Source organism: Lutra lutra, chromosome 10, assembly GCF_902655055.1.
Source record: "Lutra lutra chromosome 10, mLutLut1.2, whole genome shotgun sequence".
Classification (NCBI taxonomy): Eukaryota; Metazoa; Chordata; class Mammalia; order Carnivora; family Mustelidae; genus Lutra; species Lutra lutra.
Window position 1 is genome coordinate 3,524,437 of NC_062287.1, and position 21,435 is coordinate 3,545,871.

The 21,435-nt window shown below is 40.1% G+C and overlaps 1 protein-coding gene across 11 annotated transcripts in view; it reads left to right on the forward strand.

Moving 5' to 3' along the window:
• GRIA4 (glutamate ionotropic receptor AMPA type subunit 4) overlaps window positions 1-21,435 on the forward strand; it is a 398,776-nt gene that overhangs the window by 291,127 nt on the left and 86,214 nt on the right. For all 11 annotated transcript variants that reach the window (XM_047690816.1, XM_047690815.1, XM_047690814.1 and 8 more), the window contains one exon: window positions 6,705-6,758. In XM_047690816.1, the coding sequence (XP_047546772.1) occupies window positions 6,705-6,758 (54 nt within the window). The remainder of the gene's footprint in view (window positions 1-6,704; window positions 6,759-21,435) is intronic.

Here is a 21,435-nt window from a genome sequence, read left to right on the forward strand (position 1 = left end):
TAGGCAGAGAGAGAAGGATATGCTCTCCACTGTGCTTTTCTGTAGCTCTTGGCAGTTACCATGATGAGATGAGTCCTGAAGCAAGAAATAAATACCTGAATTTCAGCACTTAGTTTTCAGTCATTGTTTTACAACCACATTCAAATCACATCACTAATAGGGCCTTCAGTGTAGAGAGGTGTATACAAAGTGATCTACCATCTTTGTTCTGAAGGGATGAAATTAAAGGTGTTTTGCAGTTGTTGTTGGTTTTTTTTTTTTTTTTTTTAACATTTGGAATATAGTCGAAGAGAGAGACCAGTACTAAGAATGGTTGTTCTTAAGATATATAAAGACAGTATGAAAGGGAAGATCATATGTTGGGAATAAGAAGGAGGTATTAAATAAAGGTACCGATTCATTCCTATTTCCCTATATAAGAGGTTTAACCTTTCCCACCAAATTTAGATATCCAAATAAAAGCATGGTGTTTTATGCAACTTGAGTCTTTGACTATAGACAGTGGTTAGGGACTCAGAATATGATGTATGTGTGTTGCATTATAGGGATGAAAAGCTTGGCACAGTTAGCCAACAAAAGTGTTTTGTACCCTTATTAATTTTCCTGCCACATTTGTCATTTCTTTTTTTATTTGTAGACTGTCTTAGTTTGGTTTCTGCAGAAGCAGACCTCAAGACAAAGATTTATGTCTAATCAGTCAGTTTGGGAGGTAAAAAACACACTAGAAGGGCAGTGGAGAAATTCAGTCAATTAAAGGTGTATTTAGGGAGCACCTGGGTGGCTCAGTGGGTTAAAGCCTCTGCCTTCAGCTCAGGTCATGATCCCAGAGTCCTGGGATCGATCGAGCCCCACATCGGGCTCTCTGCTTAGCAGGGAGCCTGCTTCCCTCTCTCTCTCTCTCCCTGCCTGCCTCTCTGCCTACTTGTGATCCCTGTCTGTTAAATAAATTTTAAAAATCTTAAAAAAAAAAAAAATTAAAAAGAAAAAAAAAGGTGCATTTATCCCGAAATTACCACGTGGGTAACGGAGGCTTAATCTCATTTGAAATTAATGTAAATTACTGGAAGATTATTGTAAATGTCACTTGAAATTAGTGTAAATAGAACACACATGTCACAATCCTCTCTCTGGCAAGGGCATTGGAATATTTGTGCACCGGCTCCTGTCAGTCACTGTGGGAGGAAGGCATCCACTCCCTGGCACTTCCGACCTGGCCTTCTGCCCCTCCCCACCATGAGCAAAGTGGGCTCTGGGTCCAGAGCAGACCCTAAAGTCACAGAACTCCAGGTGCCAGGCATTACAGCAGCATGTGCTGAACCGGTCAGAGAAGAGCCTTAGTGGGTGACCAGTTGTGTATCTGACACTCACTGGTGGTGCAGACAAAGGACTTGATGCCTGAGAAGGCCTCTATCCCTTCTACTTCTAGTACATCTTCTACTGGAAGTCAGCAGTCCCTTGGGCACTTCCACGGAGAGATCACACCACTGCTTTGAGAGGCAGCCATCCTTTCATGGGCAATGCTCTTCTACTCCCTTTTCCCTAAAAATGAGTTTGTCCTATTTAGAAAGTTTTATAATTTCTACCATCTCCAAGTGTATGTGTGTGCGGACCCCCTATCACTTAAAACATCTGATGAGCGCTGTCCTTCCATCTTCTCCCTGAATCTCTTCTCACACGAAGTAGCCTCATTCCTTTGCTTCTGGGGTTATTTTCCTCTCTCTGTCTTTGAATCACACCCCCAGAAGGAAAAGTCCTGCTGTTTTCTTAGGAGGCTGTAACTCAGCAGTCCGTTTGCAAAAGCCCTTTGCCTTATATTTTTCTTTTGGTGAAACTGAGGTAAACTAACTCAACAAACTAAACAAGCTAAAGCTTGAGTTTTTATCTATAATAAAATACTTTGAAGCATTCTGAAAAATCAACATTCGAGGGACATCTGGGAGTTTGGGATTTCTGTAGATACAAAGGACTGGGGAGAGTGACAGGACATCTCCAGCATTTACTGGGCTTTGTGTCCCCAACACCATCAAACGCTGGCCTGCCCTGCTCCTGTCGCAGAATTCTCTGGAATGTGGTAACAGGCAGGAGAGGAATTTCCAGCTGACTTATAAATTCAAAGTAGAAGGAAAACCAAAATCATTCATATTTGGGTGTGCTGTTGCAGGCTTCTAGCTTGAGGACAGTTCAATATCATGATCATGGCTTTGTAATAGTAGTTCGAAGTAATACACAGCACCCCTCCTCTGGAAAGACCCCCGAATGCTTTATAAACCATTGGTATGTAAAGGATTCGCATAAAATTGGATTGTGGGTTAAAGGCCAGACTCTCATCATTTACAGGCCTCAAAATGATCTTAATATACTGTGTTTGTGGCATTTATATGCTAACTTCTGTATTCATCCATTCAATCAATATTTAACATCTGTTCTGTCTTTCAAATTACCTTGTTCTCCCAGCTGAATGATACCACTTCTTAAAATCCATGGCATTCCCTTTACTTTACTCTGCATTTCAGTCAATTCTGTGTGAGGCTTATCACCTTAAGAGATTAATTAAACACCCTTATAGCAGCAGCACCAGCTTACTTATGTCTATAAGCCTTCAATCTGCTTACCCTAAATTTATACATAGGACACATTTATTCAACTCAGTTTATTTAAAGGTAGGCCAAGGTGGGAAAGTCTCTTGGATTCATTCTTCCTTAATTTTAATAGAAGAGTAAAGATTTAGAAGTCACAGTCATAGAGATTAGGCCGTAATTTGTTAACAAAACAGTGCGGTGGCTGCATCTGGCGTTATTAGTGCACTGAGGCCAGATTTTAGAATTGAATCATTTGACCAACACCATAGATATTTCTAAGCAACTCTTTGTTTCCTAAAAAAACAAACAAGAAAAAATAATCAAAGGAATCAATTAGTCCCTTTTCTTAAGCGTTTTATTCTTGGAAAAATGGGCTCCTTGGAAAGTGTATGATCTGTGGAACTTGTATATCCTTCCTAACCCGTTCTTTAGAACTCTGAATGGACACTTAATCATCATTCTTTGTTCATTTGCATCCTCTGGTTTTTTTGTGTTTTTTTAAGATGAAAAAAATAGAGATGCAGAGTCTCTACTCCCAACATTTTTCTGTCTTATGAAAGGCCGTAATTAATTATTGGAACCAAGGCCTCAACGTAGGCATGTTTCCCCCTTAACAACTGGCCCAAACCCACTTGTCCATCACTGTGGGAGGGCTTCTGGGGGTGGGGGGCATCCATTTCCTGGCACTTCTGACCTGGCCTCCCGCCCCTCCCCACCATGAGCAAAGTGGGCTTTGGGGACCAGAGGACACCCTAAGGTCATGGGACTCTGGGTGCTGGCCGTTACAGCTGCAGGTGCTGAACCGATCAGAGAGAGGCCTTGGGGGCGGCCAGCCCTGTCTCTGACAGTCAGCGGTGCTGCAGACATACCCATGCTGTAATATATCCTTGTATCTTTCACCTCACTGTTTATTTTCCCTCTTTATAAAGAATAAAATCGGAAATGCAGAGACACAAGGTTTGGCCTGCTTCCAAAGTCAAGTCACTCAGATTTGTTGTTTTTGAGTTTCTCGTTTGGTTGGGTTGTTTGTTTGTTTGGGGTGGGGTTGTTTTCTGTTCTGTTTTTGTTTTTACACATGAGACCGTCTGCACTTGGGTTGAGATGATGATGGCCAAGTCAAACCATACCTGTGACACTGTTTCACACAACCATAAAAAAATAAATTATTTAGCTTAACCAAACAGCACTGTGGGTGCAGGACACTTTCCTATAGAGTATTGGAGTATCCACTGGATTTTTATTGATGTTGTTCACAAAGAAACTTCCATCTAGTGTTACATGCTTGGCAGAGGGCCCAAGACCTGGCCTTAACCCCTGGCCCACCGTGGTCAGAGGCTGTAAGGGCCTCAGCAGTTTCTGCAGCACCTTTGTTTTTCCCCAGCAAGGATCTGGCTTGGCAAAACGGGGTTCTGTCTGGCTTCCCCAGCCAGGTGAATAAATCGTCTGCTCACCGCTCCCCGAGGCCCCCAATGCCCATCACGCCAATGCACACCAAGCTCAGCAAGGTCTTTTCTGCCAGGACTGTTGTCACTTTTACTTGTATTATAAGTCGTGAAAACTTCTTATATAAGGTTGAACTTACAGGCAGTCAAGAAGGTACGGTTGTTTCCTTGTGGAAGCACCAAAGGCAGAATTTTTACTGGTCCCACATCTTTTTAACATTTACAAGAGTTAGCTTTTCACAATGTTTTTAGAAGAAGGGAGAGGGTATGGAGTGTAGCCATGGAGAAATCACACACTGAGAGCCTTGAGAGAGAAGAGGCGGGCTGAGTGTGGGGGATTGGGGAGAGTGAGGAGGCTGACCCCATCACGCTGGAGAAGGTTTCAGGGAAAGCTCAAGAGAGAAGCAATGAACTGTCCGAGGGCGGCAGTCCCTGCTGAGGTCCCATAGAGGGAGCTCTGGCCACTTTGCGACAGTGTGTCCTGAGTACCAGCCATCAAGTGTTCCTTAATAATTATCTTTTGCACAAGCTCCACCTCCGATTCCCAGAGAATTCCAGGGCTCTGGCCTCCTCAGCCTGGGCTAAATCAATCAGGTTTGGGTTACCCGGTATGATGACTAGTTACACAGTTTCTTTCCTGGCCTTTCTTTGCAATCCCATCTACACATGGCTTGTCTTCGTCTGTATGGTGAGACTGTCGAGGGCTGTTCAGTTTTAGATTAACTGTGGACTAGATGAATCAGGCAAGAGGAAAGCTGGAGACACGCTGTGTAAAACATTGCACACGCAAAGGAAAGCTTCCTGGAGAGTAAAGAACATTTCAGGAGCCAAGAAGGACTCTGGAGGGGACTGCGCCCATATAAGCTGCCAGATTGGACAGCCTGACTCGGGGGCTAATGGTCACCCAAGAACAGGAACTTGGGGCGCAGCCAAGGCAGTAAGTTCAACCTCAATCCGATCGAAAGCCACACTCTTGAAGGGTGATACCGCAATCACGAAGGGGACTAGAAAACCACCTGCTACCTGGACGAGGAGTCAGCGAGTGTGTTCCACCGGAGCCGGGCTCCGTGTGGTAGGGCAGATACATCCTATGGCAAGTGGTCATCACAACCTTCTGTAGGCAGATTGTGAACTGAATTTAATTTGTACCACACGCTGTGAGGTGGGAATCAGTGACAGCAACATTGCAGTACCTGTTAGAGGCAAACACAGATATCTTTGAAGGGATGTTTTCAGGGATGTGGGTGGAGAATTTCCCAGAATTGTTGAAGGGAAATCTTCATACTCTGGAAACACAACAAATCCCAAACAATATAAAAAATACTAAGGTAAAAATCCAAACTCCATTGTAGTGAAACTGCAGAGCCATCAGGATAAGGGAAGGTCTTAGCTGTGACCAGAAAGCAATGATGAGATGAGCAGACACTCATTTCACCAGTGGCCTTGTGTGCAAAGCTCTGTTTTTGAGCACATTTTGTATTTTCTGGATTTTAAAAGGGTTTTCCTTTATTTTATACACAAGTCACCTATTTACAAAGAATTATTTTTTGAGGATATTAAAATGCTGAAAGCAATTTAATTTTTTTCTTTGGTGATTGAAGTACACGAAACTCATACATCATGTAGTGCCCTTTGAGGAACCAGTGAAGTTACCACACTGCTCACTGGTATCTGTCATTAGATTTTCTCTCATTGAAGAAATTGTCGATTTTATAGAAAATAAGAGTTTTAACTTCTAATGCAATTTTATTTCTGTGATAGAAATTTCTGAATTTCTAATTCCTGAAACATTCCTAGAAACAGTCTTAGAAAAAAAAATTAATGAATCGGGGCACCTGGGTGGCTCAGTGGGTTAAAGCCTCTGCCTTCAGCTCAGGTCGTGATCCCAGGGTCCTGGGATCGAGCCCCGCATTGGGCTCTCTGCTCAGCAGGGAGCCTGCTTCCTCCTCTCTCTCTGCCTGCCTTTCTGCCTACTTGTGATCTCTGTCAAATAAATAAAATCTCTAAAAAAAATTAATGAATCTAACAGAGAAAAAGTCTCTTGATGATGTTTTGTCTTTATTCTTTTGATTATAATAAAATACTGCTCTATTCATATGCAGGTGGGAATTAACTAAGTACTCTAGTTTTAGAAGCATCTAAACACAGGTACTTTGCCTTACAGAAACCTTGCTTGCTGCTCAGGACAAAAGTCCAGTCTACTCATAGAAAATCATTCTTAACAGTGGAAGACACTTAACAGCATATCATACATTTCTATAAATTACCAACAAATTAAGGATGTCTATCTTCTTTGGACCAAAATAATTTTAAGTTTCTTACGTTAGTGTATGTTCTTTTTTAGAATATATGTATGAACTATCAGTTTGTTTCACAACCATCTCCTCCTCTTCGAGGGAATAACAGTGTAGTTTTTTAAACAAGGTTTACTGATTGAAGGATCATTTATATAGCATGACTGAAATTAGAATTTTTTTTTTTACTTTAATCACTTAATTTTTTTACTTTAATCACTTAATTTTTAAGGTGGCTTAGGAATTTCTTCTAATTACAAGGAAAAGTGTAACATTTTTTTCATCATGTTTCCACATGGAATTAGGCTAAACTAGCTAAGATTCTATGTTTAAATATATTCTTCAGTAAAGTTAAATTGGTTTTCTCTTGTTTCCTTCCATTTTCACAGATTGTGAGTGTTGGGAAGCATGTAAAAGGCTACCATTACATCATTGCAAACTTGGTAAGAGCTCTCTGTTTTCTGTTATTCAGAAGAATTGCTCAAGAGTTCCAGATTATTTTAACTGTGCCTTAAAATAACATTTCAGTAAATGAATAAATCACAGTACTTACTAAGCTTTTTATAACCCCTAGGATAATGTACGATAATTTGGTACGGTGGTCATTGTATTTCTAATGTGCAATTCAGTGTATGTTGATGCGGACTATCTTGACATCTGCCAAAGGGACCTTTAAAGTAACTATGACATTTGCTTTACTACGATATCACCTGCAAATTAAATAATGGTCTTTCCTCTATAACTGATAAATGTACCACTGTATGGCTCAAGATTGCCAATTCTTAGGATATCACAAGGATGATGGAACTAATGACCCATGTCCTCTGATTTTAAGAAAAGCAGGATTGAAATGGCTATTAAGGAGGTCTTTTGATTGCAAGTAATCCATATTTTTAAAATTATGTCAGCTTTTCATGTATATACATGGTTATTAAGCAAAGTACATACATTAGTATAAAATGCTGAAAGTCCTAAGACAACTCCTTCTGGATTTCTTGCCAAGGCTCACCAAGTATTTCTTGTAAACTGTGCGGTGTAGAGGGCACGTGAGCTATGCAGAACACCATTCTCCTTGCTTCATTAGAAGGCCATCAGCCCCAAGGGCTTCATCTCAGATGTGGTTTATTTTAGAGAAGTTAAGAATGTTTTCTCCTTTTTCTCTTCTCCTACCACATATTTCTTTGGTGAGGATCTTTTGCTTAAGACAGGAAAAGAACCGAAAGCTGCAAAAAAGATTCAGATTTATCCATTCCCCTCCTATAGTGAGTGGGTCATCACCCTCTGAGACTGGAATTTTTAGTGGACGGATCACACTGTGGAATTGAGATATTAACGTTCAACGAAAGACTGTCAAATTCTAATGGTAAAAGATTACCATAAGTTACCATCAGTAACTTGTGCATACCTGTGTTATAATAGTGTTAATTATGCTTTCTCAACTTACTCATTTATCTCTAAATAACTGTGACTTCCAAAACCAGAATGAATTTTGCTTCATTGGGCCAATCAATAGCTTTTTCTTGGGAACTATTGCATAGGATTCCCGAATAGGAAGTAAATCCATTATCAAAAGAAAGATTATATTAATGTAGTTAATGTTGAAAGACTGAATGATTTCCTCCTAAGATCAGGAACAGACAAGGATACCCCCTGATCCTTTATGTTGAACATTGTACTGAAGCTTCTAGCAAGAAAAAGAAATAAAAGGCATTTGGATTGAAAAAAAAGTATTTTGTGAATAGACAATACTAGGAAATCTAATAAAAATAAGGAATCTAATAAACAAGTAATCTTAATTATATTCTTAAGGAATCTAATTTTAAAAATCTAATAGGAGAACTAATAAGTAGATTTAGCAGGGTTTCAGGATCTAAGGTCAGTATAAAAAAAATTCTGCATTTCTGTACACTAGCAGCTGACATTCTGAGAGTGAGGTTAAGAGAAAAATTCCATTTATAACTCCCAGTTACAGTCTACAATTAATGAGAAACTGCTACTTCAATTCAGCAGGACCATTCAATTGGAGGAACCTAGATGGTAAGATAGGAAATCCCCGAAATTCCCTCCTCCCCCAGATACATACACAGAGTAGTCCCTCTAAGAGAAATCGAGAAAGTAGTTCAGTGACTCCTACACATCAGGCAACTAAGAAAATAACCCACATTGAAATGGATAGGAAAGGCTTAAACACACTCTTTCCATAAAAACTATACCCAGCACAGTGCCATACCATCAAGAGGGCATCCCCATTCTCCATGAGCAGCAGAGGATGTGGACCATACGTTCGGCACCCTATCACTCAAAAGACAGACCCCCAAAACACCTACCTCTGAAAGCCGATTAGTTATACACTCACAAGACCCACAGGACTACGGAAACCATTCTTCTTTTTTTTTTTTTTTAAAGATTTTATTTATTTATTTGACAGACAGAGATCACAAGTAGGCAGAGAGGCAGGCAGAGAGAGAGAGAGAAAGGGAAGCAGACTCCCTGCTGAGCAGAGAGCCCAATGCGGGGCTCGATCCCAGGACCCTGAGATCATGACCTGAGCCGAAGGCAGAGGCTTTAACCCACCGAGCCGCCCAGGCACCCCTATAGAAACCATTCTTAATGGGCTCACATTCACTATTAACTATCCCCACAGGCCTTGTTAGCACAGAGAGAGTAGGCAAAAATGCCCATCTCTAGTCTTTCCCTGGAAGGAAATTGACTACCTACTTTCCAGTCTGCTGTGGAGAGTCCATATGCAAGAGCCTGGCTGCATGCATTAAGAAGATGGCTGTGACTCCCCATGGAGCGCAGGGGAGCTAGTGGGCATTTCTGTCACCTTCTCCCTCTGGCTCACTCCCACTGTAAAACCAGGTCATCAGCCCCTCTGTAGAAGAAGAGTGAACACATGCCTGGTGCCCTACCTTTACTGTTGCCGCTCAGGGGTGACTGCATCTGATCGCCGGCGGAGCTTGCATTCACAAATCCCACAGGCCTGTAGCTAACAGTGAGGTGGTTCTTACCAGCGATGCGTGAGGGTGCTCACCCGGGTATCCCCCAGGGCTCCACGTAGAGGGAACTGGCAAGTCTTTCCCTGAAGCGGGTTTGACTATGTATTTCACAGACTGCTTCCTGAGAGTCAGTCTTACAGTCAGCCTGCATCTAGGTGCTGACTGTGATCCTTTTGGGACACTGTCAGGTCCCTCAACTACTAGGAACCACTAAAAAAAAAAAAAAAAAGTCTGTTTGAGTAATCACACAGATTTAAAAGACAACCAACAGTTTAGCCTGTGCTGATTTGATGAGGCTCATCTTCTATATGACACCAGTGGTCAAGACTGGTAGAGCTGTCTGTATTATCTACTATGCAGAACCCACAGAGGGAATAAGAAAAATGGAAAAAAAAAATGGGGAAATACATTCCAAACAAAAGAACAAAATAAATCTCTAGAGACAAATCTTAATGAAGTGGAGATAAGTGATTTACACAATAGAACTCAAAATAACAGTCATAAAGATGCTTGTTAAGGTCAGGAGAGCAAGGCATTAACAAAGTAAGCATTTCAACAAAGAGGTAGGTTTTTTGTTGTTGTTGTTTTTGTTTTCTAACAGAAATCATGGAGCTGAAGAATATAGTAACTAACTACAAAATTCAGTAGAGGTGTTCAGCAGCAGACTAGAATAGGTGGAAAGAAAGATTAACCAAATGAAGGTAGGGAGTGGAATCTATCCAATCAGAGAAGCAAAAAAGAAAAAAAAAAATGAAAGGGAAGATAGCTTAAAGGACTTAGAATACACCATCATGGACCAACGGACATATTATAGGGCTCCCAAAAGGAGAAGAGAGACAAAGGAGCAGAAAGCTTCTTCAAAGAAGTAATGGCTAAAAACTTCCCTAATCTGGGGAAAGTCATAAAAGTCCAATTCTAGGAAGACCAAAGAATACAGATAAGCTGCATCTTAAGAGATACACACAAAGACACATTGCAGTTAAGTTATTCACAAATTAAAGACCAGGAGAGCATCTTAAAGCAGCAAGAGGAAAATAACTTGTTATTTACAAGGGAACTAACGCAGGACCATCAGCAGAAGCTTTATAAGCAAGAAGGGAGACGGATAGTATATTCAAAGTACTGATAGGAAAAAAAACAGCTAACCGAGGATACTCTACCTGGCAAAGTTTTCCTTGAGAACTGAAGGAGAAATAAAGAATTTTCCAGACAAGAAGAGACTAAAGAGTTGATCATGAGTGCTTTTACAAGAAGTGTTAATGTTTCAAGCTGGAATTAAAGGACATAAATTAGCAACATAAAAATATATGAAAGTATAAAATCACTGCTAACAGTTAAGTATATAGAAAAATTCAGAAAACTCCAATATTGTCATAGTGGCACGTAAATAACTTCTAACTCTAATATAAAGGTTAAAAAACTTAAATATTAGAAATAATTATAACTATAATAATTTCTTAATGTATACACAATGTAAAAGTTGTAAATTGTTGCCATCAAAAACAAAATGGGGAAGAAATGTGTAGAATTACAGAGCTTTTGAATGCATTCAGTTTAGTTGTTACCAACCTAAAATAGACTGTTGTGACTCTTAAGATGTTTTATTAAAGCCTCATGATAACCACAAAGCAAAAACTTATAGAAGAAACACAAAACATGAAGAGAAAGGAATCAAAACCTACCACCTCAGAAAATCGAATCACAAAAGAAGAGAGCAAGAGAGAGAAAAAGGAGTAAAGGAACTACAAATCAGCTTGAAAACAATTCACAAAATGTCAGTAGTAAATCTCTTCCTACCAGGAGAGGAGGGGCAAGATGGCAGAGAAGGAGGAGACCCTGTTTCAACCGGTTCCCTAAAGTGAGCTAATTATCTATCAGAACACTCTGAACACCCATGAAATCAGCCTGAGATGTAGGATTATACGCTTCTGGATCTCTACGGGGGCAGAAGACACCAGCGGAGAGCTAAAGTGTACTGGGACCGATTGGACTGATATCGAAGGATAAATAGAAGGGGGAGGGAGCCACCAGAAGCGACCCATTGCAAAGTAATACCCCAGTACGAAAGTGCCCTGTGGTTGGGACCAGCAGTAACTTGGAGTCTGGTTAAAAGCACTCAAAAAGAGCAAAAGATCTTAAGGGGCAGCTGGTGGAATTGGGTGGTCAGGGGCACAGGCCTAAGCCCACAGTCCCAGGATGGCCACCACTGGCGACCACCCCTGCCAGAGAGAGTGAGGCAGAGCCGGGGTTGCGCAGCTTGCACCACGGCTCGGCTGGGCATACTCCCGCCCCACGCATGAGGGAGTCTGGTGACGGCACCAGCCTGCGCTCCCTGGAACTTTTGCACACTGCGCGAACAGGGTCTGACCCACTCCCTGCCACAACCTGAGAAAACTCTGTGCAGGCGCTAGCCATCGATCTCTAGGACTGGCCGAGTCACCATCCTGCAGTGGCAACCTGAGGTCTGGACCCCAGACGACAGTCCCAGCAAAGGCAGCCACCAGAAGCGGGCTCCCTGGACCAGTATCGCTCACGGTTTTAGTAGCAGAGACAAGCAGGTGCTTCGGGCGACCCCAGGACGGTGGCTGGGGATGTGCACTGCCTGTGGGAGTTTGCATGGCTCAGCGGAGCTGGCAAAGGAGAGTCTGTGTGTTCTGGACCACCCAGAGGGGAGCAGACTGAGGCTTCTCTCAGATGGAGGTCTGGGTGCAGTTTGTTTTCCACTGAACCTCCGAAAAGCTGCAGAAAGCCCCCAAAAAGAAAAAAAAAACCTCAAGAGAACAAAAGCCTGAAAAACCAGCTTCCAGAGCCCAGCCCCTTGATAGGGGGTCAGGAGGACTCAACCCAAGCAAGACTGACTGAAAAACAACGAGGCAGCACTCCCCCCAAAGCCAGCCAAAAGAACGAGAGGACAATCACCACAGGGTCCCCATAAAGCTGTAAAACCCCAATATCAGGGGAAAACAATATATTAAGCTCCCGGTGTTGCCCTAAAACCTGTATATTTCATAGATACAACTTTAATTTTTAATTTGTTCTCACTATTCTTGTTCTTTTTAATTTTTTTTAAACATTTTATTTATTTATTTGAGAGAGAGAGAGACAGTGAGAGAGAGCATGAGCGAGGAGAAGGTCAGAGGGAGAAGAAGACTCCCCGTGGAGCTGGGAGCCTGATGCGGGACTAGATCCCGGGACTCCAGGATCATGACCTGAGCTGAAGGCAGTCGCTTAACCAACTGAGCCACCCAGGCGCCCCTCTTTTTAATTTTTTTAACCTACTTACCATTACAACTAGAGGTTTAATACAATATATTCCATAATAACCTTTTAACTTGAACGTTTTGCATACATATACCTGTGTTTTTCTTTTCTTTTTTTTAAAAATATACATATAGATGTAAGCTTCAAGGTAATCCTCTTCCCCTAATCAATACTACCCCTATACATAAACCAATTTTAATCTCCCTTTATCTCTGGAAAGTTGAGTCCTTTAACAAAGATATCAAGATACACCCAGGAAGAACTGAAATAACCTTCCTCATTCCACATGGAACCTTCCACATGGAGGATTTATAACCCTCCTCCCATCTTTGTCTCCTGTCAGTGTTTCTGTATATTTGTTTTTGTTCTGGTATTATATAAATCTTATCCTTGGGGTCATTTGACTGTTTTTTTTTTTTTTCTTTACATTTACTTTTGTCAGTCTTTTTGTTTGTCTGTTTTTGTTTGTATACCTTATAAATCTTATCTTTGGGGCCCGTTCTGGCTGGATCTTTTTTTTTTTCCCCCCTGTCTCTTTCTCTCTCTCATTTTTACTTTTTTCTTTGTTTTTGGTGGTGACTTCCAATTGCTCAGAAGCATTCCAGGGTGCACCTTGCCTGGATCATGGTTGATATAATCAGCTACACATCCCCTCAACCACCTCTCACCAAAATGACTAGGAGGAGGAACACCTAATAGAGGAAAAATTCAGAGACTGTGTCCTCTCCATCAGAGCTGTTGGGTATGGACATAAACATTATGTTGGAAAGGGAATTCAGAGTAACAATTATCCTGGGAATGGCTAGGTTGGAGAAAACCATTAGTGACAGCATGGAATCCATTAGGGCAGAAGTGAAAGCTGCCCAGGAAGAAGTTAAAAATGCTACCAATGAGATCCAATCTAACCTAAATACTCCCAACAGCTAGGGTAACCAAGGCAGAATATGGAATTAGTGATCTAGATGACAAACTGATAGAGAAAAAGGATCTGGTAGAGGCCTGGAACAAACAGCTTAGAAGCCATAAGCAGAATTAGGGAAATAAATGACACCATGAAACGTTCCAACGTCATAATTATTGGGATCCCTGCGGGGGGAGGAGAAAGAAAAGATTAGAAGATAGAGTTTGACAAATTCTCCATGAAAATTTTCCCAGTCTGGGGAATGGAACCAGCATTCGTGTCCTAGAGGTAGGAAGAACATCCCCCAAGATCAGTGAATCTAGAAAGACCTCGAGGCACTTGATTGTGAGACTGACAAATCATAATTTTAGACAAGAGCTTTTGAGAGCAACTAGGGGGAAGATATTCCTTACATACAGGGGAAGGTCCATCAGAATAACGTCAGACCTGTCCCACAGAAACCTGGCAAGCCAGAAAGAGCTGGCAAGCCATATTCAGGGCACTAAATGAGAAAAACATGCAGCCAAGAATACTTTATCCAGCAAGGCTGACATTCAGAATGCATGGGGAGATAAGGAGCTTCCAAGACTGGCAAGGTTTAGAAGAGTATGTGACCACCAAGCTGGCACTACAAGAAATACTAAGGGGGTTTCTATAAAGGAAGAAAGAACCCAAGAGTGTCATAGAACAGAAAATTACAGAAACAATCTATAGAAACAAGGACTTCATAGGCAACATGATGTCAATAAAAACGTATCTTTCAATAATCACTCTCAAGGTGAACAGCCTAAACACTCCCATAAAATGGCACAGAATTGCAGATTGGATGAAATGACAGGATCCATCCTTAAGTTGTTTACAAGAGACCCATTTGGAACATTAGGATACATTCAGACTGAAAGTGAAGGAATGGAGAAGCATTTTTCATGCCACTGGGCCTGAAAAGAAAGCTGGGGTAGCAATTCTCATATCAGATAAATTAGATTTTAAACTAAAGACTGTCGTCAGATAAAGAAGAACACTACATCATTCTTAATGGGTCTATCCACCAAGAAGATCTAACAATTGTAAATATTTATGCCTCCAATATGGGAGCAGCCAACTACAACTGTTAATAAAGATAAAGAGTCATATTGATATGAATACATTAATAGTAGGGGATCTTAACACAGTGCTCTCAGTAATACATCATCCAAGCAGAAGATCAGTAAATAAGAGCATTGAATGACACATTGGACCAGATGGACCTCATAGATCTATACAGAACATTCCACCCTAAAACAACAGAATACTTACTCTTCTCGAGCACACATGGATCTTTCTCCAGAATAGACCACATAGTAGGTCACAAATCAGGGCCCAACCAATACCAAAAGATTGAGATTGTTCCCTGCATATTCTCAGACCACAGTACTTTGAAACTGGAACTCAGTCACAAGAAGAAGTTTGGAAGGAATTCAAACACTTGGAAGCTAAAGACCACTTTGCTTAAGAATGTTTGGATCAACCAGGAAATCAAAGAAGAACTTAAATGATTAATGGAAACCGATGAATGAACACACTTCAGTCCAAAACCTATGGGGGGAAATACATAACCTCCCTCAAAATACAAATACAAACCTCCCTCAAAAAAATTGAAAAATCCAGAATACACCAGCTCTCTTTACACGTTAAAGAACTGGAGAATCAACAACAAATTAAGCCACCCACACACACAGGAAGGGAAATAATCAAGATTAGAGCAGAGATCAATGAGATGGAAACTAGAGATACAGTAGAACACATCAACAGCACTAGAAGCTGGTTTTTTGAAAGAATCAATAAGATCGATAAACCATTGGCCAAACTAATCCAAAAGAAAAGAAAGAGGACCCAAATTATTAAAATTATGAATGAAAAGGGAGAGATCATGACTAACACCAAGGAAACAATCATCAGAAATTATTATCAACAGTTATATGCCAATAAGGTAAGCAACCTAGACAAAATGGATGCATTCCTGGAAACCTATAAACTTCCGAAACTGAATCAGGAAGAAATTGACAATCTGAATAGACCAATATCTAGTAAGGAGATTGAATCAGCGATCAAAAACCTCCCAAAAAACAAGAGCCCAGGACCTGATGGATTCCTTGGAGAATTCTAGCAAACATTCAAAGACGAAATAATACCTATTTTCCTGAAGCTATTTCAAAAAATAGAAACAGAAGGAAAACTTCTAGACTCTTTTTATGAAGCCAGTATTACCCTGATCCCCAAACCAGGCAAAGACCCCACCAAAAGGGAGAATTTCAGACCAATATCCCTGCTGAATATGGATCCCAAGATTCTCAACAAGATCCCAGCTAACAGGATCCAACAGTACATTAAAAAGATTATCCACCGTGACCAGGTGGGATGTATCCATGGGATCCAAGGGTGGTCCAACATTTGCGAATCAATCAATGTGATAGAACAAATAAATAAGAGAGAAGAACCACATGGTTCTCTGAATTAATGCAGAAAAAGCATTTGACAAGAAAAAGCATCCGTTCCTGATTAAAACCTTTCAATGTATAGGGATAGAAGGAACATTCCTGAACTTCATAAAAATCTATCTATGGAAAACCCACAGCAAATATCATCCTCACGGGGCAAAAGCTGATAGCTTTCCCTTGGTGATCAGGAACACACCAAGGATGTCCATTCTCACCACTGTTGTTCATCATAAAACTAGAAGTCCCAGCAACAGCAATCAGACAACAAAGGGAAATAAAAGGTATTCAAATTGGCAAAGAGGTCAAACTCTCTCTCTTCACAGATGACATGATATTTTATGTGGAAAACCCAAAAGACTCCAACCCCAAACTACTAGAACTCATACAGCAATTCAGTAATGTGGCAGAATACAAAATCAATGTACAGAAATCACTTGCTTTCTTATACACTAACAATGAAAATACAGAAAAGGAAACTTAGAGAATTGATTCCATTTACTATAGCACCAAGAACCATAAGATATCTGGGAATAAACCTAACCAAAGAGGTAAATATCTGTACTTGAACTACAGAACACTCATGAATGAAATTGAAGAAGACAAAGAAAGATGGAAAGAGCATTCCAGGCTCATGGATTGGATAGAATAAACATTGGAAAGAATAAACATTGTTAAAATGTCTATACTGCCTAGAGTAATCTATACTTTCAATGCCATCCCGATCAAAACCCCACCAGCATTTTTCAAAGAGCTGGAACAAACAATCCTAAAATTTTGTATGGAACCAGAAGAGACCCTGAATTGCTAAGGAAATGTTGAAAAAGAAAAAAATGGGGGCATCACATTGTCTGATTTCAAGCTTTACTGCAGAGTTGTGATCACCAAGGCAGCTCAGTACTGGTACAAAAACAGACACATAGACCAGTGGAACAGGGTAGAGACAGCAGATATGGACCCTCAGCTCTATGGTCAAATAATCTTTGACAAAGCAGAAAAAAATACCCAGTGGAAGAAAGACAGTCTTTTCAATAAATGGTGCTGGGAAAATTGGACAGCTATGTGTAGAAGAATGATACTTGACCATTCTCTTACATCATACACAAAGATAAACTTGAAATAGATAAAAGACTTCAACCTGAGGCAGTAATCTGTCAGAATCCTAGAGGAGAACATAGGCAGTAACATCTTCAACATCGGCCACAGCAACTTCTTTCAAGACATGTCTCCAAAGGCAAAAGAAGCAAAAGCTAAAGTGAATTTTTGGGACTTCATCAATATCAAAAGCTTCTGCACAGCAAAGGAAACAGTCAGCGAAACAAAGAGGCAACCCACGGAATGGGAGAAGATATTCACAAGTGACACTACAGACAAAAGGCTGATATCCAAGATCTATAAAGAACTCAAACTCAACACACACCAAACAGATAGTCACATCAAAAAATGGGCAACAGACATGAACAGACACTTCTCCAAAGAAGACATAAAAATGGCTAACAGAAAATATGTTCATCATCATTAGCCGTCAGGGAGATTGAAATCAAAACCACATTGGGATACCACCTTACACCAGTTAGAATGGCCACAATCAACAAGACAAGAAACAACAAGTGTTGGAGAGGGTGTGGAGGAAGGGGAACCCTCTTACACTCTTGCTGAATGAATGCAAGTTGGTGCAGCCACTTTGGAAAACAGTGTTGAGATTCCTTAAGAAATTAAAAATAGAGCTACCCTATGACCCTGCAGTTGCACTATTGGGTATTTACCCCAAAGATACAGAGGCACTGAACAGAAGTGTACCCCATATATAAGTACCCCAATGTTCATAGCAGCAATGGGCACAATCGCCAACCTGTGGAAAGAGCCAAGATGCCCTTCAACAGACGAGTGGATAAAGAAGATATCGTCCATATATACAGTGGAGTATTATGCCTCCATCAGAAAGGATGAACACCCACTTTTGTATCAACATGGACAGGACTGGAAGAGCTGATGCTGAGTGAAATAAGTGAAACAAGCAGAGAGAGTCCATTATCATATGGTTCACTTACTTGTGCAGCATAAGGAATAACATGGAGGACGTTGGGAGCTGGAGAGGAGAAGTGAGTTGGCAAAATCGGAGGGGGAGATGAACCATGAGAGATTGTGGACTCTGAGAAACAAACTGAGGGCTTTGGAAGGATGGGGAGTTGGGGAATGGGTGAGCCAGGTGGTGGGTATTAAGGAGGGCACGGATTGCATGGAGCACTGGGTGTGGTGCATAAACAATGAATTTTGGAACACTGAAAATAAAATAAAATTAAACTTAAAAAAATCTATTCCTACCAACAGCTGTTTAAATGTAAATGGACTATATACTCCAATCAGAAGACATAGAATGGCTGAATGAATTTAAAACAGAAGGAAAGAAAGAGACAAAAAAAGAAAAAAAGAAAAGACCTAACTCTCTTCTGCCTACAGAGACTCATTTCTGCTTTAAGTATACAATCAGACTGAAAGTGAAAGAAGGGAAGAAAGACCATGCAAATGGAAACTGAGGAAAGAAGGAGTAGTTATGGTTATATCAGACAAATTGACTTGAAGCCAGAAACTATAAAAAAAAAAAGCCAAAGAATATCATTTTTAATGATAAAGGAGTTAATTCATCAATAAAATACAACATTTGGGGGCGCCTGGGTGGCTCAGTGGGTTAGGCCTCTGCCTTCGGCTCAGGTCATGATCCCAGGGTCCTGGAATCGAGCCCTGCATCAGGCTCTCTGCTCAGTGGGGAGCCTGCTTCCTTCCTCTCTCTCTGCCTGCCTCTCTGCCTACTTGTGATCTCTGTCTGTCAAATAAATAAATAAAATCTTAAAAAAAAAAAACAAATTAAAGTGCATTTGTAAATACTTTTGCACTCAACAAGCAGAACACCTAAATATATAATAAAGCAAATATCAACAAATCTGAAAACAGAAATAGACTGCAACCCAGAAATAGTAGGGAGTTTCAACACGCCATTTTCTTCTTTTTTAAAAATTAAATTCAAGTTAGTTAGCATACAGTGTATTATTAGTTTCAGGGTAGGCTTTAGTGATTTATCAGTTGTATATAACACCCAGTGCTCATTACATCAAGTGCCCTCCTTAATGCCTCTTACTCAGTTACTCCTTTCCCCCACCCATTTCCCTTCCAGCAGCCCTCAGTTTATTCCCTGTAGTTAAGAGTCTCTTACGGTTTGCCCCTCTTTCTGTTTTATCTTATCTTATTTTTCCTTCCATTCCCCTATGATCATCTGTTTTGTGTCTTAAATTCCACACACAAGTGAAATCATACAGTAATTGTCTTTCTCTGACTGACTTAACTTAGCGTAATATACTCTGGTTCCATCCACGTCCTTACAAATGGCAAGATTTCATTCTTTTTTATTGCTGGGTAATACTCCATTTCCATATTTATATATAGGGGTGTGTGTGTATACTTATGTATACACACAAACACACCCCACATTTACTTTATCCATTCATCTGTCAATAGACATCTGGGCTCTTTCTATAGTTTGGCTACTGTGGATATTGCTGCTATAAACATCGGGGTGCACGTGTTCCTTTGAATCACTATTTTTGTATTCTTTGGATAAATTCCTAATAGTTCTGTTGCTGAGTCATAGGGTAGTTCTATTTTTAGCTTTTTGAGGATCCTCCATACTTTTTTCTAGAGTGGCTGCACTAATTGGCATTTCCACCAACAGTATAAGAGGTTCCCCTTTCTCTGCATCCTCACCAACATCTGTTGTTTAATTTTAACCCTTCTGACAGGCGTCAGGTGGTATCTCATGGTGGTTTGTTTGTTTTTTGTTTTTTTTTTAAAGGTTTTATTTATTTATTTGACAGAGAGAGACACAGTGAGAGAGGGAACACAAGCAGGGGGAGTGGGAGAGGGAGAAGCAGGCTCCCTGCTGAGCAGGCAGCCCGATGTGAGGCTCGATCCCAGGACCCTGGGATCATGACCTGATCCGAAGACAGACACTTAATGACTGAGCCACCCAGGTGTCCCTCTCATTGTGGTTTTGATTTGCATTTCCCTAATGATCAGTGATGTTGAGCATTTTTTCATGTGTCTGTTGGCCATTTGTCTGTCTTTAGAGAAATATCTGTTCATGTCTTATGCCCAGTTCTTGACTGGATTTTTTGTTTCAATACCCCATTTTTAATAATGGCTAGATCCTTGACTCAATATTCAATAAGGAGACATGGATTTAAACTGCCTGTTGGACCGCATGGACCTAACAGACAGCTACAGAGTATCCCATGTAACAGGAAAAAAAATGCATTTTTTTTTTCAAGCACATATGGAACATCCTATAGGATGGATCCTATGTTAGGCCACAAAACAAGTCTTCATCAATTTAAGATCATACTTCCTTTCTAACCATATAGATATGAAGCTAGAAATCAGTTACCAGGAGAATATTCAGAAATCTGCAAATATATGGAGACTAAACAAATGCTTCTGTACAACCAGTGGCTTTAATAAGAAATTAAAGAAAAAATAGAAAAGTACCTTGAGACAAGTGAAAATGGAAATATAACATACTAGAACATGTGAAATGGAGCAAAAGCAGGTCTGAGAAGGAAGTTTACAATGATAAATGCCTATATTAAGATAAAAGAGAAATCAAACTAAATTTATACCTCAAGGAACTAGAAAAAGTAGAACAAACTAAGCTCAAAGTTAGTAAAAGAAAGGAAAAATAAAGGTCAGAGTGAATATAAATGAAATAGAGACCAAAAAGACAATAAATAAATGAAACTGAGAAGTGGTTTTATGAAAAGATAAAATTGAGCAATCTTTAGGTAGACTAAGGAAAAAAAACACTTAAAAATGTAAAGAGATACATTACAACTCACATGATGCAAATACAAAGGATGGTAAGAAAGTGCTATAAGCAATTATACACCAACACATTAGAACACTAGAAGAACCAAATAAATTCCAAGTACACAACCTACTCTGCATGCATTATGATGAAAAAGGAAGACCAACTAACAAGTAAGGAGTTCAAATCAGTAATCAAAACACTCCCATCAAAAATGTCTAGGACCAGATGGCTTCTTGGGCAAATTCTACCAAACACTAAAAGAAGAATTAATACCAATCCTTTTGAAATTAATCCAACAAATAGAAGAGGAAGGAACACTTCCAAAATCATTTTAAAAAGCCAGTGTTACATTGATAGCAAAGTCAGACAAGGACACTACCAAAATTAATTAATTGAAGCCTTATATTCCTGATGAATGTAGATGCATAAGTCATCAACAAATTATTAGCAGATCAAATTCAATAGTATATTAAAGAGATCATACCAATATCAAGAGTGATTTATCCCAGAGATGCAAAGATGGCTCAAAGTCCCCAACTTAGTCACCGTGATACATTAACAAAAGAATAAATATGTTATTTTTATACATAAATAAATACATTAACAGAAGAATAAAAACCACATGGT